General features: G+C 52.5%; 1 protein-coding gene and 1 long non-coding RNA gene across 2 annotated transcripts in view; both read left to right on the top strand.

Moving 5' to 3' along the window:
• The window catches only part of SAMM50 (SAMM50 sorting and assembly machinery component), a 31312-nt gene extending 5387 nt beyond the window's left edge, over positions 1-25925 (top strand). The window contains exons 2-15 of the mRNA XM_043881122.1: positions 168-278; positions 1539-1640; positions 2376-2463; positions 4606-4712; positions 6755-6885; positions 7127-7214; positions 8366-8494; positions 8999-9070; positions 9989-10075; positions 12761-12831; positions 13930-13997; positions 18771-18917; positions 19925-20066; positions 25723-25925. Of these exons, the coding sequence (XP_043737057.1) occupies positions 168-278; positions 1539-1640; positions 2376-2463; positions 4606-4712; positions 6755-6885; positions 7127-7214; positions 8366-8494; positions 8999-9070; positions 9989-10075; positions 12761-12831; positions 13930-13997; positions 18771-18917; positions 19925-20066; positions 25723-25768 (1389 nt within the window). The 3' untranslated portion in view covers positions 25769-25925. The remainder of the gene's footprint in view (positions 1-167; positions 279-1538; positions 1641-2375; positions 2464-4605; positions 4713-6754; positions 6886-7126; positions 7215-8365; positions 8495-8998; positions 9071-9988; positions 10076-12760; positions 12832-13929; positions 13998-18770; positions 18918-19924; positions 20067-25722) is intronic.
• LOC122680129 lies at positions 4725-6488 on the top strand. Its single transcript, XR_006336639.1, has 3 exons — positions 4725-5579; positions 5669-6250; positions 6339-6488. It is a non-coding gene; the product is annotated as an uncharacterized LOC122680129 (long non-coding RNA).
• Positions 25926-27916: the final 1991 nt, after the last annotated feature.

Genomic DNA, 27916 nt, shown 5'->3' with positions numbered 1-27916 from the left:
AGTCGACAGCTGCTTCCTCTCACTGTGCTCCCCACCCGGTTGCCACCAGCACTAGAACAAGCTGTGGTCCTGGGTTTCCTGGAGCGTCCTCTAAAGACAAAAACGAAAAGATTCTGGCTTTTTAATGTGAGTTCATTTATCTGCGGTTTCCCCCCACTCCCTTTCAGAGTTTGGAGCCTCTTCCTGCCAGTGGACCTGATTTCGGAGCATTAGGAGAAGAAGCTGAATTTGTTGAAGTTGAACCTGAAGCTAAGCAGGAAATTCTTGAGAACAAAGATGTGCGTATCCCGTGGAGGGCGAGGGCTCCATACCATTGTTGCCAGAAGCGCTGGCTTCCACAAGCCACTGGGGAAACAGACAGGGATTCACCTTGTTGACACCTTTATCAAAGAAGAGTTTGCAGCCAGCTACATTTTAGAAAGATTGGACACTTAGAGAAATAGCTTCTGGTTTTAGAGGAATAGTTTTTCCTTGGTGATTCTTTACACAGGAAGGGTAAACAAACACATTTTTGTATTTATGTTACAAAAAAACCCAAAAGTATTTCAAAGAGAAACTCAAGTGGTGCTAAAGTTTAACCTTTGTTCCCTCCTCCCAGAAAAAAAAAAGACTTTGGGTCTTGAATGAAACTTTTTCTAAACTTTGTTGTCTTTGAAATTAAATAGGGAAATGTAAGCATATTTTCATTAGTTCTTTTTTCTATTTTAAATTTACTTAGTTTTAATCGGAGGTTAATTGCTTTATCCTGTTGTGTTGGTTTCTGCCGTACATCAACCTGAATCAGTCACAGGTGTACATATGTTGCTTCCCTCTTGAACGTCCCTCCCACCTTCCTCCCTTTCATTGGTTCTTTGATTACGATTGTAGTATAGTGTTCTGACCACCTGTAAGTCACGCAGGCCCTAACACTCCCCGTTACGCCTGCTTGATTTTTCTCTGTTACTCACTACCATCTACTGTACTATGCACATTGCCTGTTTCTCGCCCCTTTAGAATATAACCTCCATAGAGTCAGAAATTTTTAAGCTTTGCTTGCTGATGTATTCTCATTGTTCAGTGTGATACTTGGTTCATAGGTAATCAGTGCATTTTTATTGAATGAATGAATGAACTAAGTATAGACAAGGGAGAGACTCTGAGCTAGTGTTTATCGTGCTATATTGAAATCCACACGGGATCTCCGGCAGAATACTCAGTTATTAAACCAGGTCACAGTCGGCATCATCCAGAGGCCGGTGCCCCAGGGAGCATGTGGGGAAGGAGGTCCAGAGGATCTCTGCACCCTGCCTGGCTTTAGGACTGACCTGGCCCTTGGTCATCTGGCTGCAGAGACCTTGTAAGTCTCCTTCGCAGGAAGTACAGACCCAGTCAATTCAAGGGACCAGTTTTTTGAAAAGGCATGGAATTAAGAAACGTGGATCATTACATTAAAAAAAAAAAAGTCTTCGAAGCTAGTTTTAGGTTTGCACCCTTGGCCTGAGGCCTGACCTTTTGCCCTGTGTTATTCTCAACAGTCTGTGTCCCCTTGTCACCTCCAGGTGGTGGTTCAACACGTTCATTTTGATGGACTTGGAAGGACTAAGGACGACATCATCATGTGTGAAATTAAAGATGTTTTTAAGGCGAAAAACCTTATCGAGGTAAGTGTCCCCCTGTGCGTAGCCTTCCCATCCCCTTCCAAAGACCCCGTCTTCCAAAGACCCCATGGCCCTCTGCCCGTACCACTGGGTACCCCGCCCCCACTGATGAGCTCGCCTCCTACCGGGAAGGGGGCTGAACCCCCTCCGTTAACTGACATGCTTTCGCGTCCACCCTGACCCCAGAGAAGAGGTGTTCCCCCGTCTTGCCCGGGGTCGCCCCTCCCCGTGTTCCTCACGGCAGTCCTGGCTTTGCCGCAGAGCTGCTGGTGGGGGGGTCTTGATCCTCCCTGCACCCCCCCTGGTGCTCAGCGCACTTTGCCCTCAGGGCCCTGCATGACCCTGGGGGGGTGGGCTGTTCACTGCCACCCACCCCCACCGACTCCTCGGGCCCTTACTCGTTTACGCACCTTCGTCTTTCCCGGTTGCACCGTCCTCTCCTCTGTGGCTTCCTCGTGTCCGTCTGCTCGCGGAACCACACTTAGGTACCTGGCAGAGTCGCCAGCAGCTTCTTCGTGACCATGGGGACTGGGCTGCCTCCAGTCCCCGTTTTATGTGATCTCTTAAGTAGTGTTTTTAAAACACTTTTAAAAGTATAGTTTTTTTTTTTAAAGATTAATATTCTTCTCAGGGAATCATCAACTTCGCACGAATGCTAAGCGGCCAGCCTGGTCTCACTGCCACCATGTATGTCTCTGTATGTTGGAGGAATACCATCTCTGTTTTTCTCTCTTACAGGTTATGAGGAAGTCTCACGAAGCCCGTGAAAAGTTGCTGCGTCTAGGAATATTTAGACAAGTGGATGTTTTGATCGATACGTGTCAAGGTATGGATCCTGGTTGCAGCTTCTCTCTGATTCACCTTTTCGTCCACCCCCCTAGGATCACTATTTACGTGTCCAGGCAGAGAGCACATGTGTTCTCAAGGAATTCACTGGGTCTTCATGTCAGGCCGAGGGAGCTCAGGTGACTTTGAAGATGCTGCTTGCCGAGTCCCTGGATGGGACCAGGGTTCTGAGAAGAAGAGAACCGGGCTTTTTCAGGATAACCCACCCCAGCAGGTGTCTGAATGAGCTCTTGGCAGATTCCACCTAAATGTGTGTTAAGAAGAGGAGGCAAGTGGGAGTCAGATTTCACTTTTGAGTGTCTGTTCACTTGCTTGATTGCTATGATATTGGGCAAACTGTCTTACCTTGGTGTTTATTCTTTGGTTAATGAGTCCCTGCTGTGGGAAGAGACCATGGCAGACAAGACATGGTGTCTTTCCGAAGCAGCTTCTGGTCAAGTGGAACAGGGCTGGGGACAGACAGAAGTGAGGACAGTTCAGTAGTAGGTTGTGCTGTATGGGGGCGGGGCGCTGCAGGAGGGGATAGTCTCTCGGTCAGCAGAGGCAAAGTGGATCAGAGAAGACTTCCTGGAAGAGGTGACGCAGATGCTGAGACCTAAAAGATGTGAGTGCGTTTGGGAAGCAGGACTGATGAGGAATGTTCTAGGGAGAGAGAATAGACCCAGTGGCCAGAGAGAAAGGGTCATCGGGTGGACGTCAGGGCGCCAGAGCCAGAAGGCAGTCGTGGGGAATGAGTGATGCAAGATGAGGCAGAAGAAGGCTCAGGAGACCGAATCCTGAAGGACTCTGTATGTGTTGATTCACTCCATTCCGAAGTCCCCTGAAAAATACATATTTGGAATGAATCAGAAAACAAGTGAACTCTTCAGGATTGAGTGAAAGATAATTTTGAGAAGATGAAAATGAAACAGTATATGAAAGTGCTTGCAAAAATATAAAATGCTATGTAAACGAAAGATATTTTTATTACCTGGAATACAGGTTCATCTGTGACTAACAGAGACCCCCCTGGTCTCTCGCCCCCAGTGGGACAGGTGTGTGACAGTGGCCCTTGCCATTGCTCTGGAGTGCTTGTTGGTGGCGAGTCCTGCTGGTGACGTTTAGATTTAGCGCTCTCCTGTCTTTTGTGAATGTGATGTGTACGTGGTCAGCTGGTTCACTTCTGTCCGTGGTTCTCCACCCTGGCTGCCTTTAGAACTACCCAGGAGCTTTTAAGAAAGAATGTGGACATCATCCATTTGTCAGATGTCTAGAATGTGCGGTGCCAACAGTGAACCTTAGTGCAGGCAGCCCTCGAGTTAACAGGAACATCTCTGTTGGTGCATCAGTTGTAACAAACATAGCCCACCAGTGCAATGTGTGGGGGAGGGGAGTGTAGAGGGGGCTCATGGGAACTCTCTCTACTTTCTGCTCAGTTTTTCTATAAACCTAAAACCACTCCTCTAAGCGGTAAAGTCTGCTAATTAAAAAAAAAAATGTGGTGCCAAGACTCCACCCTGGACCCGCTGAATCTGAGAGTTCGGGAGCCCCTGTCCAGGTGTCCGTGGGTCTGACGACTCCCAGAGGCTGTGGGTGTCCAGCCAGGGTCCCAGGCTCAACCTCGGCCTTTCTGGCGCTCAGGCCCCTGGCCCCGAGGGCGCTCGGTGGGTGAGGGGCAGCTGCACTGAACTCAGGCCCCATGCCGCCAGCGTGGGAAGGACAGAGCCATCCACGTCCTACATCCAGGTCGAGCTGTTGCTTCTCCATCAGGGTTACTCAAGCCCCTCTGTCACTCGAATTCCACATTTTAACATCCATTGAACTGAGCCACCCGCCACCCGCCCCCCCCCCCCGCCCCGGCATTTTCAAGGAGCTCACTTGTGGGGGAACAAGTACCGTCAGCTGCCCCTTTCAGCGAAGCCTGACCTCGCTGTCTTCCACCACAGAAACCAAACCCGTGGGTCGGGATGTGATGGGGTTTTCACACACGTTCTTAGGCTTTAAACCAGTGCGTGTGTGTTCCAAAGGAGGTTGTGAAATCATCGGAGGCTTCAGTTTGCATTCTGTCACTTATCACAGTGGGATAGAAAATAAAGCTGCACACTCAAGCTGTCTTAATTGTTTCATCTTTCTCACTTATTAGGTGATGATGCACTTCCCAATGGGTTAGACGTTACCTTTGAAGTAACGGAATTAAGGAGGTTAACGGGCAGTTACAACACCATGGTCGGGAACAACGAAGGCAGTATGGTGAGACACGGGCTTTCCCTTCCTGGGGGTGGAGCTTTCCATCGTAAAGTTTTTTGTTTTTAATATTTGTGTATTTGCCTGCTCTGGGTCTTGGCTGTGGCGTGAGGGATCTTTAGTTGCAGCATGTGGGGTCTACTTCCCTGACCAGGGATGGAACCCAGGCCCCCTGCAGGGCAAGTGTGGAGTCTTGGTCACCAGGGAAGTCCCCAGTTGTAAACTATGCTCTAAAATCTGATGGTGATTCCAGAACTTTTCCATGACCTTTAATCTTTATTTGTAAGCTGTCCTGTGGTTCTCATTAATCTTCCTAGAGTTGATTATAACACGCTTTGTTACGAAGATGTATTGTTTGAGAGTGAGGTGGTGATAACCTATGTTCATATTAATAGTTTCTTGTTCAAATTCTCCTGAACTCCAAGCCCACAGAGTTAGGTTCTCTGAGCTTCACAGTCAGCGGGTTTAGCCTATCCTTCAACTTCATCATGCGTGTGCCCTCAGCAGAGGCAGGCTTTAAAGAAGAAAAGCAATTGCAGATGCAAGGCAGACCCTAGTGTACATACATCTTTATTCTGTTTCTGTGAGAGTCCCTCAGCTCATGTAGTCTTTCCTAAGAGTTATCATTCTTTACATCTAAACCCCTGTAATTATTTTTTGTATGATTCTATTTTTTTTTTCAAATTTTTTGTTTTGCATTGGGGTGTAGCTGATAAACAATGTTGTTATAGTTTCAGGTGGACAGCAAAGGGACTCAGCCATAGGTGTACATGTTTCCATTCTCCGGGTATACATGTTTCCATTCTCCTATACATGTATCCATTCTCCAGGTATACACGTTTCCATTCTCCTATACATGTTTCCATTCTCCAGGTATACATGTTTCCATTCTCCGGGTATACATGTTTCCATTCTCCTATACATGTATCCATTCTTCAGGTATACATGTTTCCATTCTCCAGGTATACATGTTTCCATTCTCCTATACATGTATCCATTCTCCAGGTATACATGTTTCCATTCTGGTATACATGTATCCATTCTCCAGGTATACATGTTTTCCATTCTCCAGGTATACATGTTTTCCATTCTCCAGATATACATGTATCCATTCTCCCAGTATACATGTTTCCATTCTCCAGGTATACATGTATCCATTCTCCAGGTATACATGTTTCCATTCTCCAGGTATACATTTATCCATTCTCCAGGTATACATGTTTCCATTCTCCTATACATGTATCCATTCTCCAGGTATACATGCTTCCATTCTCCAGGTATACATGTTTCCGTTCTCCAGGTATACATGTATCCATTCTCCAGGTATACATGTATCCATTCTCCAGGTATACATGTTTCCATTCTCCTATACATGTATCCATTCTCCAGGTATACATGTATCCATTCTCCAGGTATACATGTTTCCATTCTCCTATACATGTATCCATTCTCCAGGTATACATGCTTCCATTCTCCAGGTATACATGTATCCATTCTCCTATACATGTATCCATTCTCCAGGTATATATGTTTCCATTCTCCAGGTATACATTTATGATTCTCCAGGTATACATGTTTCCATTCTCCTATACATGTATCCATTCTCCAGGTATACATGCTTCCATTCTCCAGGTATACATGTTTCCATTCTCCCCCAAACTCTCCTCCCATCCAGCCTGCCGCAACACATTGAGCAGAGTTCCCTGTGCAGGTCCTTGTTGGTTATCCATTTTAAATACAGCCGTGTGTACACGTCCATCCCAAACTCGCTCACCATCCCTTCCCCCCCCCCTTCCCTGCTAGTAACCATAAGTTCATCCTGTAAGTCCATGAGAGGTATGTGTATATAATAGAATATTCCTCGGCCATTAGAAAGAGTGAAATAATGCCATTTGCAGCAACATGGATGGACCTAGAGATTGGCATGCAGGGTGCAGAAAGTCAGAGAAGGGGAATATCATGCAACACCTCTTGTGAGTGGACTCTAAACAGAAATGACACGGATGAACTTACTTATAAAACCTCTGCTATTTTTCTTTGCCTCCCAGGTACTTGGCCTTAAACTCCCTAATCTTCTAGGCCGGGCAGAAAAGGTGACTTTCCAGTTTTCCTATGGAACAAAAGAAACCTCATATGGCCTGTCCTTCTTCAAACCACAGCCTGGAAACTTCGAAAGAAAGTAGGAAGCCCAGCGGATCGTTGTGTTCAGTGGCCTGGTTTAGGGGCTAAGATAGGTGGCATAGTGGAAGTTTCTGAAAAGAAACTTTGCAGAATCGGCCGACACTTCTGTTGCGTCACCACATGCGTAGATTTCCCCATGAAGATGAGCCCCGAAGCATGTTTGTGAACCTGTTGATGTAGGTGTGTGCCAGGTATAATCGCCGTCCCAGCATTTAAAGCTCTGTCCCCTTGTCTCCTAGTTTCTCCGTAAACGTATACAAAGTCACGGGACAGTTCCCTTGGAGCTCGCTGCGGGAGACAGACCGAGGCGTATCAGCGGAGTACAGCGTGAGTGGCTTTCCTGTCCTTCCCTTTGTGCGCCTAAGTGGGGCCCAGGCGCCTGTCCATTGATCCCCAGACACAGCCGAGGGGGCAGGGCCAGGCGCGCAGCCACACCGGGGCTGAAGCTTGGAGCCTGGGGGCCCCGTCGCTGGGGTCACCCTCCACTCCCTGTCCTGCTGCCAGCCGCCTCCCAGCCAGGCACCTCCCCACTCGCCAAGTGCCCGATGCCAGGACCAGAGAGGGTGGCCCGCCTCCACGGCAGCAGATACTTTGACCCGGTCACATCTCTTCCCTGCCCCGACTTCCTGGGACACCGTCTGTTTGTCCTTCCTCGTGCACACTCAGATCGATCGCTCCTGACAACGCAGGTCACCTCGGGTTACCAGACGCTTTCATCATGGGTTTATGGCACCTTTACTTCTGGCCGGATGCATCGCGTGGAATTACTGTCATTTGACCATTTTTCGGTTTTACGATGAGCCCTGCTCTTTACCTTCCTTTCTAGCTTGTCCCCCTTCCTCCCCTCCTGGTGTAGGCTTTAGTTTAAGAGGAAAGACTTGAGGCACATGCTGTGAAAATAGTTCCCCGTGCGGTCTTCAGAGCAGCTTCTGCCTCTCCTGCACTTTCACGGCCCTGCGTGCCCTGCTGGGTGAGCGTCTCCAGGGAGGGACCCAGGAAGCTGTTGCGGCAGGCCCCCCACCCAGCACCTCCGCTCATCACTCACTTGTGACCCCGTCTCCCTGCTCTTCTCTGGGGGCTGACGTGGCTCATGTGGGTCACCCTGCCTGGCTTCAGACAGCCAGGTGGGGTCTGTGTCCCGTGGCCTTTCGGGTGGAAAAGAAACCAGGTGGTTATAAAGTTCTCTGCAGCGTCAGACCAGTGACCCCCGCCCCCTGGCTCAGAGCACAGCCCCGCCACTCAAGCAGTTTTCCCCTCTGTAGGCGACCCTGGCTTTCTCGCCCAGCCCGCCCCCGCCTGCCTCCATTCCCTCCTTCCCCAGCTCGCCTTGTCTTCCTCTCTTCCCATCCCACCGTTTCACAGAGTGTCTTAGTTTTTAATCGGTTAATGGTCTAATGATGCCTCAGCCCACGACCCGGGCTGGGATGACTCCGCGTCCGTGCAGCACGAAGGCTGACGGTTTCCGTGTTTGCTCGCAGTTTCCCACCTGGAAGACGAACCACACGGTCAAGTGGGAGGGCGTCTGGCGGGAGCTGGGCTGCCTCTCCAGGGTCGCGTCCTTCGCCGTCCGGAAGGAGAGCGGGCACTCGCTGAAGTCGTCTCTCTCGGTAAGGGCTTTGCTTCTGCCTCCGGCGTGTACCTACCCTGGTGCAGCCAGGCCGTGTGCATTGGGAGAACGGCGTTTACCTGCATCGGGAGGGACCCAGAGGCGTCACTGTTGGGGCGGCTAGAACCGTGGCTAGAACCGGTCCCTGTGACTATCTGGACACAGCCTCACGTCCTTTTTTCCTAAGTAACATCGGAGGTGATGGAAACGGAGGGAATAAGGGCCCACCGTGGTGTCTTAGCTGGAAGCTGGCTGAGCCGACGTCCGTCAGGGCATCAAGCTCCCAGAGAGGACAGGGCTGGGGATGGGTTCGGAGTCGCCCAGCCGGCGGACGTGACCTGTCTCCCTGGCTCTGTCGGGTCCTCACACAGATGGGAGGTCTTCATGAAGGTGAAGCCCCCTAAGGGAGTGCTCGGCACAGTGCCTGGCGAGCAGCCAGTGTGCAGGGAGCGCCTGGTGTCCTTCCGCACTGAAGCGAAGGCACCCCCGTCCTTACCTCTTCCAGCACTCGATGGTCATCGACTCGCGGAACTCGTCCATCTTGCCGAGAAGAGGTGCTTTGCTGAAGGTGAACCAGGTGAGTGCCCCCTCCCCTGTGGCCTGTGCAGGCTCCTGGAGGACTGGGGTGTCCCTCGGGGGCAGTCACGTTGTCAATACAGCTTCTTTTAGCTGTAAAGGTCATTCTGGAATGGCTTGCAAGGGCATCTGTCCCTCTCAGGGTTCCTAGCCCTGGATTTGCTCCCTGCAGCTCAGACTCTGCCTTCATAGAGCTCAGAGTCAGGGTGAGGTTCCAGCCTCTGATGGGTCACTTCACAGGCCAGGAGCCAAGTCGTGACTTGGTGGGACTGGCTTCCTTGGTGGTCCTTGATGAGCACCCGAGCCCAGGGTTGTAACCCTGACAACGGCGGGGCGCAGCTGGTGACCTCGGGGTGAAGGCGGCTGGGGAGCGGGTCTCCGACCCTCTGTCTGCCTGAACTCCGTGTCAGAGGAGCCGCTGGAAATCCAATTTTCATTTGCTGCTGCTGCTGCTAAGTCACTTCAGTCGTGTCCGACTCTGTGTGACCCCATAGACGGCAGCTCACCAGGCTCCTCTGTCCCTGGGATTCTCCAGGCAAGAATACTGGAGTGGGTTACCGTTTCCTACTCCAAGGGATTTTCCCAACCCAGGGGTGGAACCCGCGTCTCCTGTATCTGCAGGTGGGTTCTCTATGGCTGAGCCACCATACTGCCCTTAGCAAGCTCTGTCCTGAGCGTCGATGTTGCGAGTGTTTTCCCAGCACTCGTAAGGAGCGACCTCCTCTGTGGTTCCTCAGCGTGTCTGGTGACGCTGTCTCTGCCAGGCCCCTGGTACCGTCCCGAACGACCAGGAGGCAGCCTCTGGGACACAGAAGCGGTCTGTGGCCTTCCTAAAAATACAGAGCAGCAGCCTGTGGTACTGGCTGCCGTGATGCTGCGGTCTGTGGGCTCCGTCCCACCTGAGGGTCCTCCCTGACAGGAGCTGGCCGGCTACACCGGAGGGGACGTGAGCTTCTTAAAAGAAGACTTTGAGCTTCAGTTGAATAAACAACTCATCCTTGACACAGTGAGTATCTCGCCAGGAGCTTGTCACCTGTGTTTTTGGAATCTGATTAGATCCCAGTTCCCGAATATCTAAAGCACAGAAGAGTAAATGAGAACAGTCATGCTTGAAGCTCAAGCGCTTCATGCCTTAAATGTGGCCAGAATTGAGGATGCTCTGGGGAGAAGCGATGATTAGGTCCTTTAAAACTCACCTGTCAGTCATTTCACCCGGAAGAGCCCCTTCCCCACTTATCATCATCTCAGGGCCGTCAAGAAACGTGTCTGGAGAACAAATGTGCCGCCGTCTTTGCCTCCTGATGTTACGTCCCTAGAAATTCTGCGTCTTCACCTTACTTTGCTAGGTTTTTAGGGCGCTGGGTGTCTGCAGGAGTCTGTGTGGTAAATGTTTTTAACCCAGTTTGGTTTAGTTCCTCCTGATTCCCTCGGGACCTGAGGAGCGAGTGGCCAGGTTCTGCCCGACGCAGTGGAGCCCCAGGCCAGGAGACGCTGTGCCTGTTGCCCACCCTTCCTGGTGCCCGGTGGCTGGGGACAGCTCTCCGCACCCCACTGCTGCCTTAGGCCCCGGGGGTGAGGCGGGCGCTCTGATGGAACGGTACACACGTGACTGCGAGCGTGTACCGCTGCCTCCGATCGCTCCTGGACGCGGTGCCCTGGGGTTCCGTCCCTGCCTTTGTTTCTGCCCCCCTCCTCCGGAGGCTGCCAGGGGCCGGTTTCTCGTGCAGTTCAGCAAGCTCTCTCCAGTCCCCTCCTGAGCCCACTCCACGGCACACCGTCCGCCCTCCTTAACTCCATCATGGTCACCCCTCGTGTCTCTTCCTCAGCCTCCTTTCCCTCCGTCCAGCCCCTGCCTCTCCATCCAGCCATGCGTCTACCTGCCCATCTATCCTCCCACCTGTCCGTCCATCCCTCCCTCCCTTCTTCTCACACAGACCGGCTGGCTGCCAGGCACTGTCTGGGCTCCAAGAGCACCCCAGTAAATAAAGCAGTTCATGCTCTTACATGCTAGTGAAGGGGGAGTCCCACAAGCAACGCGATGGATATATAATCCGGCAGGGGGTGATAAGAGACGTGAAGAACAGGACAGCAGAGTGAAGGGGTAGAAGGTATCCACGGGCTGCTGCCTCGTCGTCATTGGTCGGGGGGCATCTTTGATGAGCCCTCCACCCTTGGTGGTATCTGCCCGCCCCACCCGGGGATGGCCACGTGAGGTGCATAAAGCAGCTTGTTTTTAGTAATGGGCCGTGGGATTTCAGGGGGGTGAGCAGGGAGTGAGGTTGGGAGGGAATCAGGGGGTCGGCTCGTCATCCTGCTGGCCTTGAAGAATTGGGATGCCTGGTGCTGGAGGGAGCAGGTGGAGAGGCCTAGGCCTGGGGGCACCCGGGGCTCCCGTGGTCACGAGCTCAGCGGGACACGCAGCACGGTGGGCCTGTCTCCAGTGCTCCTTGTCCCCCGCTCGCTAGGTCATGACCACCGGGGGCGGGGACGGGGAGGACAGTCTACCAGGAGCGCCTTGTCCGAGGGGCGGCCGCCCCACTGCGCCGGGCTCCGGCCCCTCACCCTGCCCTGCAGCAGTCTGTCCCGTTGTTGAGCAGAGACGGATTTCTCAGAATAGAATGTGCGCTTGGCCCGCTCTGCCCACTCTGCCCCAGTTTTCGTCTGTGATCCTTCCTACAGAAGCTTCTAAAAAAGAGTTCTCTGGGCAGCTTTGAAGGATGTGGACTTTGCACGTCCAAGAGGACAAGTTGGGCAGAAGCCTGTGGGGGGCGCTCAGGAGATGCAGGGGCACGTGATGACGGCCGGGGGTCAGGAGCCCAGAGGGCCCACTGTGGTCTCAGGCATCACCGCGGCAGTTCTGGGTGGTGATGATGTGGCGTGAAGATCGGATCCCCACTGCCCCGACCCTGACCTGTCAGACGGAGGCGATGTCCCCGAGGGCTGGGTTAGACGTGTGTGTCTGCAATTCTTTTGTTTGTTCATTATTTATTTTTGGCCGTGCGGGGCCTTCATTGCTCTGCAGGCTTTTCTCCGGTCGGGGTTGCAGAGCACGGGCTGGCTCTAGGGCTTCCGTCATTGCGGCTCCCGGGCCCTAGAGCGCAGACTCAGTAGTTGGGGAGCACAGGCTTAGTTGCTCTGTGGCACCTGGGGTTTTCCCAGATCAGGGATCAAACCTGTGTCTCCAGCATCGGCAGGCGGATTCGTTACCACGGAGGCACCAGCGAAGCCCTGCGTTTCTTACTTGCAGCAGCGCCGTACCTGCTCCCTCCCTCTCCTGAGATGCCAGCCGCTCAGAGGCCTGGTGGATGCGGACTCCCTTGTCTGGGGCCTGGTCCCCCTTCCCACTCTGGCTGTGGCATGGCCCGCTGGGCTTGGCTTCTCGGAAGGGAGGGGGCTGCCTGGGGTCGGAGCCAGGCCCTGCTGAGGGTTTAGGCTTGTTTTTTTGCTTGTATGTCTTGTGTGTCTTGAGGTTTGAAGTTGCGTGTTCCACAGATATCCTCAGAACGCTTTGAGCTGTGGTTCTTCCCCTGCCCGAGCCGAGTGTTCCCCTCTGCAGCCTTCATGCCCCAACCTAGAGCTCTGCGCTGAACTCGCGGGCCGCGACCAGACCTCAGTGCGTTTTCCGTCTGCTGATACTCGTTGGAAGGTCAGAAATGCTGGAAGAAAACGGTTGTTTGTTTGTATTCAACAGGTTTTTTCAGCATCTCTCTGGGGTGGAATGTTGGTTCCCATGGGTGATAAACCATCAAGCATTGCTGATAGGTAAGTAATAATAAATTAACGGGTGGCTTGCAAGTGGTTTCCTTTGGATCTTCCTGGTTGGTTTCTTACAAAAGAGGTTTAGCTATTTAAGAGAGCACTTATTTCACATTTTAATTTCGTTTTTATGTTTAAGCTACTTTCAAAATAACCTGTATACATTTATGCTAATTTTTGAAAAGCAAGATGGATGCAGAAATGTATGCAAAATACAGTATATCACCAATTTAATACAGTTGTGTACATAAGTTTGTATGTATACACTGTCACACAAATACACATACCCAAAAAATCGACTAACAGGAAGTACCTTTGACCCTGAACAAACGTGAGTTTGATCAGGGGGGCCCACCTATAGGTGGGTATTCTTCAGCAGTGAATACTGCAGCCCTGCACGGCCGGGAGTCGGTTACATCTGTGGCTGTGGAGGAAGCTCGGGCACAGAGGGCTGACTGCAGGTTATATTTGGATTAACCTCTGGGTTGTTCAAGTGAAAGAAAGTGAAAGTCGCTCAGCGGTGTCTGACTCTCTGCAGCCCCATGGACTGTAGCCTACCAGCCTCCTCTGTCCATGGGATTTCCCAGGCAAGAGTACTGGAGTGGGTTGCCATTTCCTTCTCCAGGGGATCTTCCCGACCCAGGGACTGAACCTGGGACTCCTGCATTGTAGGAAGATTCTTTACTGTCAGAGCCACCAGGAAGCCCGCGGGTGTTTAACGGATTCACTGTAATCCCAAACGTTAACCCTGCTTGTCGATGACAGGATTGTTTTATTACTTTCTTGAATGTTTCTCTGTGTTTCTATAACACATGTGGGGCTTCCCTGGGGTCACAAAGAGTCAGACACAACTGAGCGACTAAACGATAACCCGTATGAGCTTTTTTCTTTCCTACTCAAAACAGAATATACACTTTTTACTATAAAGAAGTATCTCCCCGCCCCCAGAGCTTGGATTTTAAAGGCGCTTTCCATCCTCTCGTGCACTCCCGAGTCCTGAAACGTGCCACGCGTGGCGACGTGGGCCCCCCAGAAGCGAGAGTGCGCCCTCCGCACTTGCAGTGTGTGCCGGCGACGTCCTCTGACGGCTCTTCCCTCTTCCAGGTTCTACCTCGGCGGACCCACGAGTGTGCGGGGCTTCAGCATGCACAGCGTCGGGCCACAGAGCGAAGGTCTGTCCTTCCCCAAAAGGCACCACGTTGAGAACAATCGAAGCTACATTTAGGTCTCATTTTTGAACCATGTTTTTGTTTGTTTAAATTACCAAGGTAATAGATACTCATGTTTCACCAGCAGAACTGACACCTAACACCCATCACCCAGCTGGCTCGGAAAGGTATTTATTTGTTGAGGAAATGATAGAAAATGAAAAAGTATAGCTAAACGGAAGATACACAGGAGTGACCTGTGATCCCATCGCCTCAAGCTGTGAGCGTTGTGTGGTTTAAACTCACATGTCCACGTACACGTGTTGTTTTGTTTACATACTTCTGTTTTCACCTGTTTCTCCTCCCACCCCCTCAATAACAGTATATGAAAAGATGTTCACAGGAGTAAGTACTTTATCATTTTTTTATGGCTGCTTATTTTATCTCATTGACAAACGACAATTTTTTAAAGTAGTGTACTTTATTTAAAATTTTAAAAATGCATATAGTAAAAGTAAACAATAGACATGCATTTTTATAAAAAGACTTAGAGAAAATATAGCTAAACATTAGTTATGGTTTTATCTGGGTGATGGAACTGATTAATGATACTTTACTAAGTTTTTTTTTTTTTTTTTAATTTATTTTTTTTTTTTTACTAAGTTTTTTAAAGTGTGTTTCTGCACTTTCCAAATTTTTCACACGTTTACATTAAGTTTATTTGTTTACTGAGATATAGTCAGTACAATATTACATACATTTCAGTTGTGCAGCGTAGTGATTCATAAAATACTGACTCTATGCCCTGTGTAATGGACTTTATTTTTGAGAGTAGTTTTAGGTTTAACAGAAAACTTAGGCAGCAGGGGCAGAGCTCAGCGTACACGCCCGTAGGGTCCTTTATCGCCAGCATCCCGTGTTAGTGTGGGACGGTCGTCACGGCTGGTGAGCCAGCAGTGAGGTGCTGCTGCTGCTGCTAAATGGCTCAGTTGGGTCCCACTCTGTGCGACTCCATGGACTGTAGCCCACCAGGCTCCTCCGTCCATGGGATTCTCCAGGCAAGAACGCTGGAGCGGGTTGCCATTTCCTTCTCCAGGTACTGACATGTCACTTCCAACTAAGCCCCGTGGTTCACGCGGGCGTCCCCTGTCTGTGCTGTGAGGTGTCCGGGTCTTGACAGATGGCTGACGGCATGCATCTGCTGTTAGGGTATCTTGCAGCCTGGTTTCACCCCCGAATGTTCCCTGTCCTCCACCTGTTCGTTCCTCCCTCCCTGCCTCCACTCACCTTTACTTCCTCCCTGCTTCCTCCTCAGTTCCTGAGGGCCATTGACCTTCACTGCCTCCATGGTTTTGCCTTTTCCACAATGTCATATAGATGGAGTCATGCAATATATGTGCTTTTCATACAGACTATTTTGATGAAGCGATATGCATTTCAGGTTCCTCCATATTTTTTTCTTCTTTTGGTCAATGTATTTATAAAATTTTTGTTTATGTGTGTGTGTGTGTGTGTGTGTGTGTATACATACATACATATATATATATATTAATTGGAGTATAGTTGATTTATAATATTATATTAGTTTCAGATGTCCAGTATAGTGATTCAGTCCTCTGTATCTTTTCATAGCTTAGATTGCTCATACCTTTTTATCACCAAATAATACTGCCCCCACCGCGTGGCTGTTCCACAGGGTGTTTTATCCATTCACCTGTTGAAGGACATCTTGCTTGCAGGACATCCAGTTTCTCACAATTATGAGTAAAGCTGGTAGAGATATCTGTGTGCAGTTTTTTCCAGACGTGAGATTTTTCAGCTCTTTTGGTTAAAAACCAAGGAGTGCAGTTGCTGGATTGTATGGTAAAATTATGTTTAGCTTTCTAAGAAGATGCCAGACTGTCCTCCAGAATAGCGATCCCACTTTGCATTCCCAGCAGCAGTGACTCAGAAAGATAAAAGCCTGATTGTTGTCAATGGCTGCGTATTTCACCATCTTGCCACACTGCGACCTTTATAGACCAAATGCCAAGTGTTAGACGTTTAGACTGTTTTCTTTTTTCTTATTTTAAATAACTATGTGTCAGTGAATAACCTAATTCAATCTTGGTGCTTATCTATAAGCTTTACTATATAACATAAAGTTCTAGGTTGGAATTGCTAAATCAATGGATTTTGAGTATCCCCAAAGGTTTATATTGTGCTCAAGGAAGCTTGTCTGAATCATAGTCTATCTAGCAGAGTGTGAGCATTCCTGTTTCCGGAACTCTCTCCAGTCCTTGACATTTTATTAGAGAATCGCCATGTGTTATGAAAACCATCATTTAGGTAGGACACATGTTATTACATTATAAAATAGTCTGTCCTGATTTTCGTAACTTTTTTTAAACATCTTTGTTTCTGTTTTATATTACTAAAAATAATGATCATCTATGGAATAAATTTTTGTACAAAATATAATTTATTTCTTTTCATTTGCTTTTAGGATGCTGTTATTTGTCCTTTTCTTTTGGAAAAGTAACAGTTTCTTTTTTCACTGTAGCAAGTATTATTTAGTGACTAGATAAAAGTTTTGGAGTCTTCCATTTGCCTGAAAATTAGAACACAGTGATGTTTTATTTAATTACCTATTAAAAGGCCATTGGTAAGATTCTGTGAGCAAGGGTGTAAATCGCCATAACTTTTCATGAAAGCAGTTTGACAATATTTATCAAGAGCCTAAAACATGTACATATAAGAACTAGAAAGGAATGGCAGCCCACTCCAGTACTCTTGCCTGGAAGATCCCATGGACAGAGGATCCAGGCCGGCTACAGTCTGTAGGGGTCATAAAGAGTCGGACACGACTGAGTGACTAACACACATGGATAAGAGCGCCAAACTGAAAACTGGAAACCCAAATGCCCGCCAGCCATAGGATAGGCAACTAAATAGTGTGTCTTCACACTGTGGTTTATTATATAGCGACGAGGATGAGCAAGTTCGAGCCACTCATGAGGCGGCCTGAACAAACTTAAGAAACATAAGCCACCCCCACAAAAAAAGCCAGCCCCAGCAGCTGCATGCTCTGTGATTCTGTCTGCGAAGTGTGGCGGCCGGACAAAGAGCTCTGTGCTATTGGGGGACAGGTGATGGTTGCCCTTGGCGTGGGCGGTGATGAGAAGGGAGAGCGCGGCCTCCCCAGGGCGCTGCATGCGTCTGTTTGTGGTCTGGGTGCTCACTGTATCGTGTGTGTTCTGGGTCTGGAAATTCACTGCATTGTACGCTTAGGGTGTGTGTGTGTTGTTTGTGTGCATATTACACTTCAGGATGGTTTAACAATGTGTGTGTGCAGGAAAGCCCTTCACAGGTTAACATCCACTCTCAAGAAATTCAGCGCTAGTCAGACAGTAGTCAGGGGAGGCCATGGCACTGGGCTCTCCTGGGGGCTCAGTCGGTAAAGAGCCAGCCTCCAGCGCAGGAGACCAGTCAGGCTCCACCTCTGGCCCAGAAGGGCCCCTGGAGAAGGAAATGGCACTCCACTCCAGTACTCTGGCTTGGGAAGTCTCATGGACAAAGGAGCCTGGTGGGCTACAGACTATGGGGTCAAAGACTCAGACATGACTTAGCGACCAAACCACAGGTCATTGCTTTATGGTCCATATGTGTGATTATTCAGGCATCAAAATCACATTTTCAAAGAATAAGAAATATTAGAGGAAAGTGCTCATAGTACAGTAAATGAAAAAAAGATCAGGACTGAAAGATATTTATATATATACTTACATTTTATTTTCTTATTTAATGTTTCATTGTAATTCACTGAAAGGAAGGACACCAGGATGTTAGCTGGTTTTCTCTTAATGGTAGAAATTAAAGGAGAATTTCCTCTTTTATTCTCCCATGATGAGAATAAAGTAGGTGATTTAAGGAAAGAGAGGAGCACTTGCTGGGAAATGAAAAGCAGGCCCGGCTGACCTGCTCTCCGTCCGCTGTTTCCTCTGGAACTTCGGTATTGACGGGGCGAGGAGACGCTAGAGTCTCTAAGTGAAAAAGCAGTTCATCCCTCGAGGTTAATCTTGGAGACAACCTGTAGTTTTCTTTGTCATGGTCGGGTCATTTTGTGTTTAAGGAGACAGGCACTTTACGAATAGTATTTGGTAACAAAGTATAAACCATTCAGAAGGTTTTGTTGTTGTTTTAGTGTTGTGGCTATTTGTAGTTGAAATAGTTGGGACATGTGTAGAAGTAATCTGTATTATTATGCATTATGTAAACAAAGAAAACCCCAAGTGGTCGTGAACCTTTCAGAACATGCCTCTTCTCTGAAGACGTTGAGCTGGGACAGTGTCCTTGTATGGGGAGAGCAGGCCCTCTGTACCTTTGGGTTAATAGCAAGTCTGACCATTTCCAGAAACTGCAGAGACATTTTCTACATTTTGTTTCTCTGTAGTGTAGTCTTGAAATTTCTGCGGAATAATGCATTTCATTTGCCAAGCAACAATGATCTAGTCATCTGCAGTTGCGGAGAAAGCGATTTCCATTAGTAAGCTTGTTTTATTCTAAGCATTTCACAGATACGATCAATTACTGGTTTCATTCTTTCCTAAATGATGTATTAGCTTTTTTTTTTTTTTCCAGTTAAAGCAAATTATAAAACAAACGGAGAGAAAAGGAAAGATTATTTAAAAGGAGGCGTGGCCTCGGGCACGGAGTGTGTCCTGATCGCAGCACACCCCTCGCTCTTGTTCATGGTGGGCCATTGGGGTGGTCTTGAACCTGTGACCTCGTTTTGATCTGCGCTCCTTCCTTGCCTAGGTGACTACCTGGGCGGGGAAGCCTACTGGGCCGGCGGGCTGCACCTGTATACCCCGTTACCCTTCCGGCCCGGCCAGGGCGGCTTTGGCGAGCTCTTCAGGACACACTTCTTCCTCAACGCGGGGAACCTCTGCAACCTCAACTACGGTAAGACTCAGACTCTTTAGCGGCCGGTCGGCACACCTGACCTTACGTTTAAAAGCACAGGACATGAGTAGGTGTCCGTCTCCTTTAGACCGCAGTGCTAAGTTGCCTCTGACTGTTTGGACTGTAACCTGCCAGGCTCCTCTGTCCAGGGGATTTTCCAGGCAAGAATACTGGAGTGGGTTGCCACTTCCTTCTCCAGGAGATCTTCCCGACCCAGGGATCGATTGAACCCTCGTCCCTTGTGTCTCCTGCACTGGCAGGCAGATTCTCTACCACTGAGCTGCCTGGGAAGCCCCTGGTTTAGACGATGTCATCTTTAAATGTACGAACTGTGCCTTGGAGGAGAAGATGGTAACCCACTCCAGTATTCTCAGTGGGACAGTTCCATAGACTGAGGAGCCCGGTGGGCTACAGTCCATAGGGTCACAAAGAGCTGGACACGACTGAGCATGCACACACATGCTGGCCTCGGATGCCTACAACATCTGATACAATGCCCAGAGTTAAGCCATCGGTCGAATGACTGAAACATGCGTGAAAAATCATCTGGTGCTCTCTTGCCAAAAAAAAAATGTATTTATTTAGCAAACATTTCTCAAGCAGCGACTCTGCGCCAGTTGTTGAGGCTGCAGAGCGGTCTCCTCCTCTCGGAGCTCAGGGCTGGGCAAGGGGCACAGACGTATCCAGCGGCAGGGGCGTGGGAGGTGTCTGGGAACCAAGGCTTGGAGTCAGGCTTCCTGGGTGCTCAGGGGACGGGGGAAATGCCATCCTGGGCGAGGGGACCAGAGCGTCGAGAGGGCCTGCGTCCTCCTGGGGCGGCGAGGCGGGCGGTCCCCAGCCCTGTCTTGAGTGTGGACCTAGTGTCACTTTCCTCCATTCTCCTCGAAGAGATCAACCTGGCTCTTGAGATGACCAGAGGCCACGCGGAGAGGGAGAGCCGGGGCTGTCCGCAGACAGCGTGTGGGGGCCACGTGTGGTTGGTCACGTCCCGTCCCCTCTCTTTTCAGGCGAGGGCCCCAAAGCCCACATCCGGAAGCTGGCCGAGTGCATCCGCTGGTCCTACGGGGCGGGCATCGTCCTCAGGCTGGGCAACATCGCGCGGCTCGAGCTCAACTACTGCGTCCCTATGGGCGTGCAGCGCGGGGACAGGTAGGTGCGGGTGGGCCTGTCGACAGGCACGTGGCACTCTCCCGTCACCGTACTTTGCTTTGGACCTGCTTCATCACTGGTGTCACTGAGTCAATGGACAGGAGTTTGAGCAGACTCGGGGAGATCGTGAAGGACAGGGAAGGCTGGCGTGCTGTAGTCCATGGGGTCGCAAAGAGTCAGACACGACTCAGCAACTCAGCAACGGCAATCACTTCACCAACAGCCTTTAAGATTCAAGACTTTAGGAGAAATTGAGTAGTTGGCAAAGGAGTAAAAATACAGGGATTTTTCTCCGCGGGGTCTTTCTTTCCATCTGGTTTGGAGGACAGGCTGTGGTGTGTCCTCGTCCCCCCACCTCACGGTGTTTGCACTTGTTGCCAAATAGTGGGAGCTCCCCGCCCAGGTGGCCTGGCTGGAGGCAACGGCCGGTGCTGCTGGTCCGTGCTGAGGGGTGTGAGGTGTTGCCGGGGGGACCTTGCAGGTCAGGAGCCCGAAAGGCTGGGGTGGGTGCAGCTCTGCTCTGGTCACAGAAGATGCATCCTCCCGAGTCTTCTCTGGGCAGCAGGGGAACCGACTGTCTGGCCTTTTCTCCAGCCGTCACTGATTTGTGCTGAAGAAGAAACTGATTCTGTTTCTTAAAGTGGTGTGCGTTTTAGAAAGTTCAAGAAGCCCAGAGGTATTGTCATGATAGTTTGTAATACCATGGACTGGCAGCTTAGGGAGCAGACGTGGATTCCTCACTGTCTGGGGGCTGGGAAGTCTGAGGTCAGGATGCTGGCAGGTTGGGTTCGTGGCCCAGGGCGCCCTTCCTGCTTGGCGGCTGGTACCTTCTCACTGCGTCCTCACTGTGGACAGAGCGAGCTGTCTGGTGTCTCTTCTCACAGGGACGCTGAGCCCACCAAGGACCCCGTCTCAGCTAAGCTCCTTCATCTGTGGTTACTGGGTCACCTCCCCAGATCCCGTCACGTGGGCCTAGGGTTCGGACCCCAGCTTGTGTGGGTGGGGAGGCCACGTGTTTCTGTTAACCTCTGAGTATCTTCACACGCACGCTTTTCAGGAGTCTGGACGGCTGTGTGTGTTTCTCCTCGGCTCTCTGCCTGCGCTCCGCGGTGATGCTGAGTCATCTTCGCCCAGGCGTCCAGCGCCGAGCCGTGGTCTGCAATGGTGGAGGGGGCCGCATGCCGCCTCGGCTCCCTCTGTCTTTTCGCGCTGAGTGCTGGGTGACGGTGTTCTGGGAGGAGCCGCGTCAGGGACCTTTTCACAAGGCTGTGCTTGTAGCTGCGGGCCCGCGTCCATCACCCGAGTCCCCTGTGGCCGTCGGCCCAGTGCAGTCTGCCCTGCTCGTCTCGCCGGAAGGCTGACTCGGGCCGGGGCCGCCCGTGATGTCAGACCCTTCCTCCGCGCGCCCTCGCGGGTCTGCGGCTCTGACCATGGTCAGCGCCCCTCCACGCCTTGCCTGTTCTCGGCACGGAGCAGAGCTGAGGAGGGCCTGGGTGGTCGGGCTGGGTGCGCTCTGGAGCCCAGCAGCCCAGGCTCGGAGCTCAGCTCAGCCGCTGTGTGGCCCGGGGTGAGTGGCGTAACCGCTCGGGGCTCTGTTTTCACATCTAGTGGTAGTGACCGCCCTGCCGGCTTGGGGACGGGGTGAGTGAGCGCGCGTGCATGTGCAGAGCCGTGTCTGGTGTGTTGTCGGCAGGGCTGCTTGGTCCTCATGTTGCTGCAGTCACTGGTGCACTCGCCTGGCCTTCTGCTCCCGTGAGAAGCTCACCGGGTCCCCCCGCTCCCTCCCTGTCTGCAGTGTGCCCAGGGCTGCCGCCTGGCTCACTGTGATGGAGACACATATAGAGATGGGTGACGTGTCCTGATTTCAGGGAGAGTGCAGCGTGGGGATCAGGCAGTTCGCCTAGAGCCGGGCTTGTGCGCCAGGTGATGTCTTAGCTGCCCGCCACAGGCGTGTGGACCTGGGGCTCCCTGGCGTAACACCCAGGTGCTCATTGAATCCTTGCAGGGAAGGGCCGAGGTGCGGTGCTGACCCTGCGCCCGCCCTGGGATGGAGTCACAGAGAGCCATCCAAGCCGGCGCTTCTCAAGCCGTAACGTGCCTGGGTGGGCAGGACAATGGTGTGTGTGTCCGTCAGGGGTGCCAGGGAGCGCCAGCCCACTGAGGCCAGAGTGCGCGCCGTTCCCTCCACCCCCGACGCCAGCAGAGGAGCCCAGCACCCCGCCACCCGCTCAGAGACCCCTGCGGTGAGGCTGGGCCGCCCCCCACACCGCGGGCAGAAAGCGTGCAGAGATGAGAACCCTCTGTCTCTCGCATGTCTCCTCATTCACACTTGCATTCGCTACCAGCTTCTCTGTCTCAGAGAGTGCCCAGGCTGTTTCCATGATGATTGATTGTTTGCTGGAGATTGACCGTGTTGAATATTAGTCCTGATCACACAAGTAAATAGGTTATAAATGTTTCTTGTTGCAGGGGAGCCTGGATACGCGGGTAGGGTTTTTGCTGTAGCTCTACGGTCTGTTTCACTGTGACTGTCAGCCGTGGCAGAGTGGCCGAGGCCCCTCGACTGGCTGCGCTGCGGGTGGGCTGCTGGGGCCAGCCCCTGCCTGTCCCCTGGCTGTGTGACCCGGGCCCGCCCTGCTGGCTCTGGGGAGGCCTCCGGTCCTTCGGACCAAAAGTATGGTTGCAGTGTCCTCGGAGGCCACTGGGTGTCGCCTTGCTCCCAGAATCCGAGGCTCTGGGGGAGCCCTGCTGGGTCCACTCTCCTTGCGGACTCTGCAAGGAGCGGACGTGTTCCCCTTTCCCCTCTGCTCGCTCTCTTCAGGTGAAATTTGAAAAATGTAGTTCAGATATTAATGTCAGATGTGCATTCCTGAAGGAGGGAGCAAGCCATGCACTGGATGTTTAGAGACCAGGACCCAAGGATGCGCCTCACCCCCAGGGCCGCGGCCGGTCCGTTTTGGGGCCGTGGTGGTTGCAGCGCTTGCTGTCATGCGTGGCATCCCTGTGTGGGGGGGCTGTCTCCAGTGAGCGTGTGGCTCCGTCTGAAGTCTTGTCATCTGAACTGGAAGTTGTTTGATCTTCATTTCTAAAATCAGGCAGCTGGCAAGATGGGGAATTGTGTGTGTGCAGATGATCCAGAGAAACCACCCCCACCCCCGAGTTAATGCAGTCACTCTGTAATTAGGATCTCAGACCTTTACAGAAATGGAAACGGCTGTGAAACGTTTGGTGCGTTTTGTACCGGAGGTGACGTAGGGCCCCGTTGTCTCTGCGCTCTGATGCGACCGCTCCGTGTCCTGCTGATGGTGGTCCCTGGAGACCCGCTAGGGATTAAGGTGGCTCTGCCTGGCGGGGGGCAGCGTGTGGTCAGTAACGGAGGAGGCCAGGAGAGGGGTCACGGCGGCTGCCGAGGGCGTGAGAGACTCCTGGAAAGACAGCTGGAGCCAAGGGGTGGATGCAGGAGATGCCTGTGGGTGCCAGCTCACACCCCTTCTGCAGGGGCAGAAGCAAGGCGTGGCGCGGCCCTTGATGCCGGGCAGGGCCTGAGTTCGGGCACTCTCGTCCCCTCCCATCTCCTCGGGTCTTTTCCCCTCGGGCACGCTCCAGGGTCTCTGAGTTGTGGCCCTCCTCAGCCTGCCTCCTGCTGACTTGCCCATGCCAGATCCAGGCCTGGGGCCTGCCGGAGGAGGATGGGGGCCTGATGCTGGGGACCCTGCTGGGCCTGAGGCCGTGCCAGCGGGGGGGGGGGGGGGGGACTGAAGACACAGGGGGCTTTTCTGAGGCGCCTCCTGAGTTACAAGCTTACAAGTTACAGGGGACACGGGACCGGATGACAGCCGGTGAGGCCATCTCCACGCCCCTGGCATCAGAGACACCGTTCTGGGTGTGTGTAGCGGGTGTCTTTCCTGTGACACATTTATACGGTCTCTGAACATAAACGTGCGCTTGTAAAGTTGTGTAATCTGTTTATATAGTGCAAGTAAACGAGCCTTTATTGGAATGCCTGCTTGTTTCTGAGGCGTATAAACCTAGGACTTGACTTATTTTTATCCTGTAGCCTATCTTCAGACATTTTCCTAAATAGCGAATGTAGGCATTGGGCCCCCTTTTATGGACCCGGAAATATAAAAGGTAAAAAGACACGTTGTTCAGGTCTCAGCAGAATTAAGCTGTGCAAACACAGTCACGGTCCTCATTGTGGATCTTTGCCATTTAAGGACAGCGTGAGGTTTGCTCAGGGTCACGTGGGGGCTGGACTGTGGCTGTCCCTTCCGCTCAGGTGACCTCTGCTGACGCCGTCGGTCAGTGAGCACCCTTGACCCTGCAGGCGGTCAGTGGCAACAGCAGTGATTCTCTGTCTCGATTCTCTTAACTGATCAGGTTATTTTGTCCCCCCCGCTCACGGTCAGGCTGAAAACCACTTTGTGTCAGCTTTCCTGCATCTTAAGTTCTAAGGGCGGGGAGGGAGGAGGGCGCCGGTGCTGTGACAGTGGAACATCGGCTTTCCTCTGAATGAGGGAGCTGTTCTCGTCCAGTTTTTCTGGGAACTGTCAGAACTTGCAAAAACACACCGTGTTCCACAAACACATTGTCATCAGCTGCTGGTTGGGATTCCGAACTCCGCTTTCGCTGGAAGCTCCTGCTTCCTGAGGTTGTGACCCCAGGACCATACAGCCCTGGTCCTACCCCTGAGCCCGGCCAGCAGGTGGGCCGTGCGGGAGACCACCCTCCATGCTGGGGTGGTGGCGGTTCTTGGCCTGGTGGGCACCGCCATCACTGGGGGGTCCCAGGAATGTACCTCGGCCGGTGATTCTCAGCCTGCGTGCTGCGTGCGGCCAGGGCAGGGGCCCGGCTGTCATGGACACGGCCGCGCCCTCGGGCATGTGCACGTCTGGGCGTGGAGCTCGGCTCCCAGGACCCTGCCGTGACCACAACCACCTCCTCGCTGCTGGGTCCCCTTGCTCATCTGAACTCCGGCCCGGGGGCCTGTCAGCTGGTGATCAACAGCGCACAGAAGGGAACCTGCGGAAGTTTCGGCGGGTGGCAGATGCTGCAACCCATGTGACCTCCCGCGTCCTTTCTTTGCTGAGAGAGGAGCGGGCTGCAAAGAGGTGGTCCGGGCAAACCCTGCGGGGCTGTGGATTCTGCTGTTGCCACAGGCCCCTGGGACTCTTCTGGGTTCTGCCCTCCTCCCGGCTCCCTCCCCGACCTTCCTGTGTTGCCCTGATAGCCTTAGAAATAAACAAAGCTTCCCCCACAACCCGCCGCCTCCACCGCCCCCACCAGAGTTTTGTTGTTGGTGACTATTTCTTTCCTAGGTCCTTCTGTTGTCTCCACTTGGGTCAGGACTGGGGAAGCAGGAGTAGAGGAGGAAGCAGGGCGTGGGGATTTGTGTCTCCCATTTCGTTCCCTCGTCCATCCTCCAAAGGCTGGTCCTTAAAACGAGCCGAGGCGGGAGCGGCCAGGGCCAGCGGGTGAGGCTGAGCAGCCAGGAGGGAGGAGCGAGGCGGGCGGGAGGGCCCGGGCCTCCCGAGAGGCAGGGCTGCCGGGCCTCGTGTCTGAGACGTGCGCGTCTCTGGAGCCGACAGTGGCGGGGCGAGCAGGGCAGACCCGAGCGCTGACTTCCTGCCTTAAGAGAAAGCACTTTGTTTTCCAGGATCTGTGACGGCGTCCAGTTTGGAGCTGGGATCAGGTTCCTGTAGCGGATGCAGAGCGTCCTCCGGCCCCCCAGCAGCGGCGCCAGGACGTGGGCAGCAGTGAGGTTCTCGGGGCCACACTCTCTCCAGATAAACGCGTTTCATGGACCCTTCGACTGCAGTCCTTGTCGAAACCATGTCAATAAATTTTCAAAGATAAATACTCGGCCGCGTCGTGGATGGGAGTTCCTTTCCGAGGCTCCACGTGCCGCTCCATTCCTGAGGGCCAGGCCAGGTGGCCTTGTGTGCGCTCCTTCACGCGGGCCGCGCGGTGGGAGGGCCTGTCAGACGTCTCCCGATTCCCCTTTCCTCCCGGACTCTTCGGGTCTCAGTGCTCAGCTCCCACAGGGTAGGTGACAGCAGCAGTGGCATGCAGTTTGCAGACTGTAAAGCACCGTTAGAAAGCGTTGTCATCGTCATCACCGGGCTTCCCTGCCGGCTCCGTGGAAAAGGATCTGCCTCCAGTGCGGGCGATGCGGTTCCACCCCTGGGTCGGGAAGGTCCCCTGGAGGAGGAAGTGGCACCCCCTCTAGTATTCTTGCCTGGAGAACCCCATGGACAGAGGAGCCTGGCGGGCTACAGTCCACAGGGTCGCAAAGAGTCAGGACCGAGTGACTGACAACTCTCATTATTGTCATTACTATTGTATTTTTTGGTGGATTGACTGGAGTAGTCCACTTGGGCTGTTTCTCCCTCAAATTCTCCCGACGGCGATGGGCATTCTCCTTGAAGCGATCCGCAGAGCCGGCCACTGGGGGGCGGGCGTGCTCTGACTCCATGCCGGCTGAGAAGGGCCGAAGGGTCGCCTCAGCCAGCATGAGCGCCCTGCAAGGACGAACCAGCCTGACAGGGAGGCAGGGAGGGAGGGCGTGTTCTCGGGAGGGAGGCGCGGCCGCCTCGTTAATGATGACTTGTGAATCCGCTTCCCGCTCTGCTCTAACAAAGCACCGCAGACCTAGAGGCTCAGCGCAGCACAGAGCCGTCCCCTTGCAGTCCAGACGCCGGGAGTCCAAAATGGGTCTCGCTGGCCTGAAACCAGGGCGTTTGCAGGGGCACATGCCCTGGAGGTCCAGGGGAGGGCCGGTTTCCTGATCTTTCCCAGCTTCCCGAGGCGCCCATGATCCCTGGCTGATGGCCCCTTCCTGTGTCTTCAAAGCCCGCGGCTCAGTCTTCCATCTCCCTCTGACTCTTTGCCTCCTCTCTGGGCCCTTGTCACTCCTGGGCCCACCTGGACACTCCAGGCTGGTCTGATGTTACCATCAGGTGGTCAGCAGCCTCGGTTCTACCGCAATCTAATAATGCCCCCGGCCACTGAGTCAGATCCCCACAGGTTCCAGGAGTTAGAACATGGGCATCTTCAGGGGACCGTTATCCTGCCTAACACACCTAGTATCTATCTCTCAAAGTAATGTTTTAGAGTAGACTTAATTAGCCACACGAGAAGAAAGTTTTAACAATTTAAACCTCCTCTGATTTCTTCTAAAAATGGTGCCCTGTAAGAATGTCCAGGGTTGCAGGTGATGCCCCAGAGGGCCTTAGCCAGAGAGCTTTCCTATTGGAATCCCTCCCCACCCGCACCCCCGGCTGGGGCTCAGTGCCCTTCAGCTTCATCCTCCCGTTACTGGGTTTATATCCCTGCCAAGGGCACCCGAGTCCAGGGACCCACCTGCGCTCAGGCCTCCGAGGCCTGTCTCACCCTCACTGCCCACGTGAACTATGGAGATTTTGCAGAGGATACATAAGGAGAAAATTTTACCTCTCTTAATAGTTGGGCATCTGGGAGAAGATGCTTTCTCCCCCTCCCCCCGAGTTGCTTTATTGTTTCCAGTTTCGCATTTGATACATTTGGCAAAATAAACCCACAGTACAGCACTGTGTGTTCCAGGCTGCAAATTAGGAGCAGTAAAAATCCAGGGAACCCAGACTCTCAGACCCCATGACCTTTGTGAATTCCTCTCCTACTCAGGTGGAGAATCCAAAAAGAAGTTACCTTTGAAACGGTGCCTCTTTAATCATGCAGGGCGGGGTCACCTCAGGTCGCCAGCTGTTGCTTAGTGAAAGCGCGGCAAGTCAGCTGTCTGCTGGGTCAGGAGCCGGGTTTCAGCGGCAAACACACTTCTCAGGCTGCTGCTTCACGGGGTGGAGTGGAAACGA

This window comes from Cervus elaphus, chromosome 22 (assembly GCF_910594005.1).
Source record: "Cervus elaphus chromosome 22, mCerEla1.1, whole genome shotgun sequence".
NCBI lineage: Eukaryota > Metazoa > Chordata > Mammalia > Artiodactyla > Cervidae > Cervus > Cervus elaphus.
The sequence above is the reverse complement of the archived record's forward strand: the minus strand, read 5'-3'. Positions and strand labels throughout refer to the sequence as shown.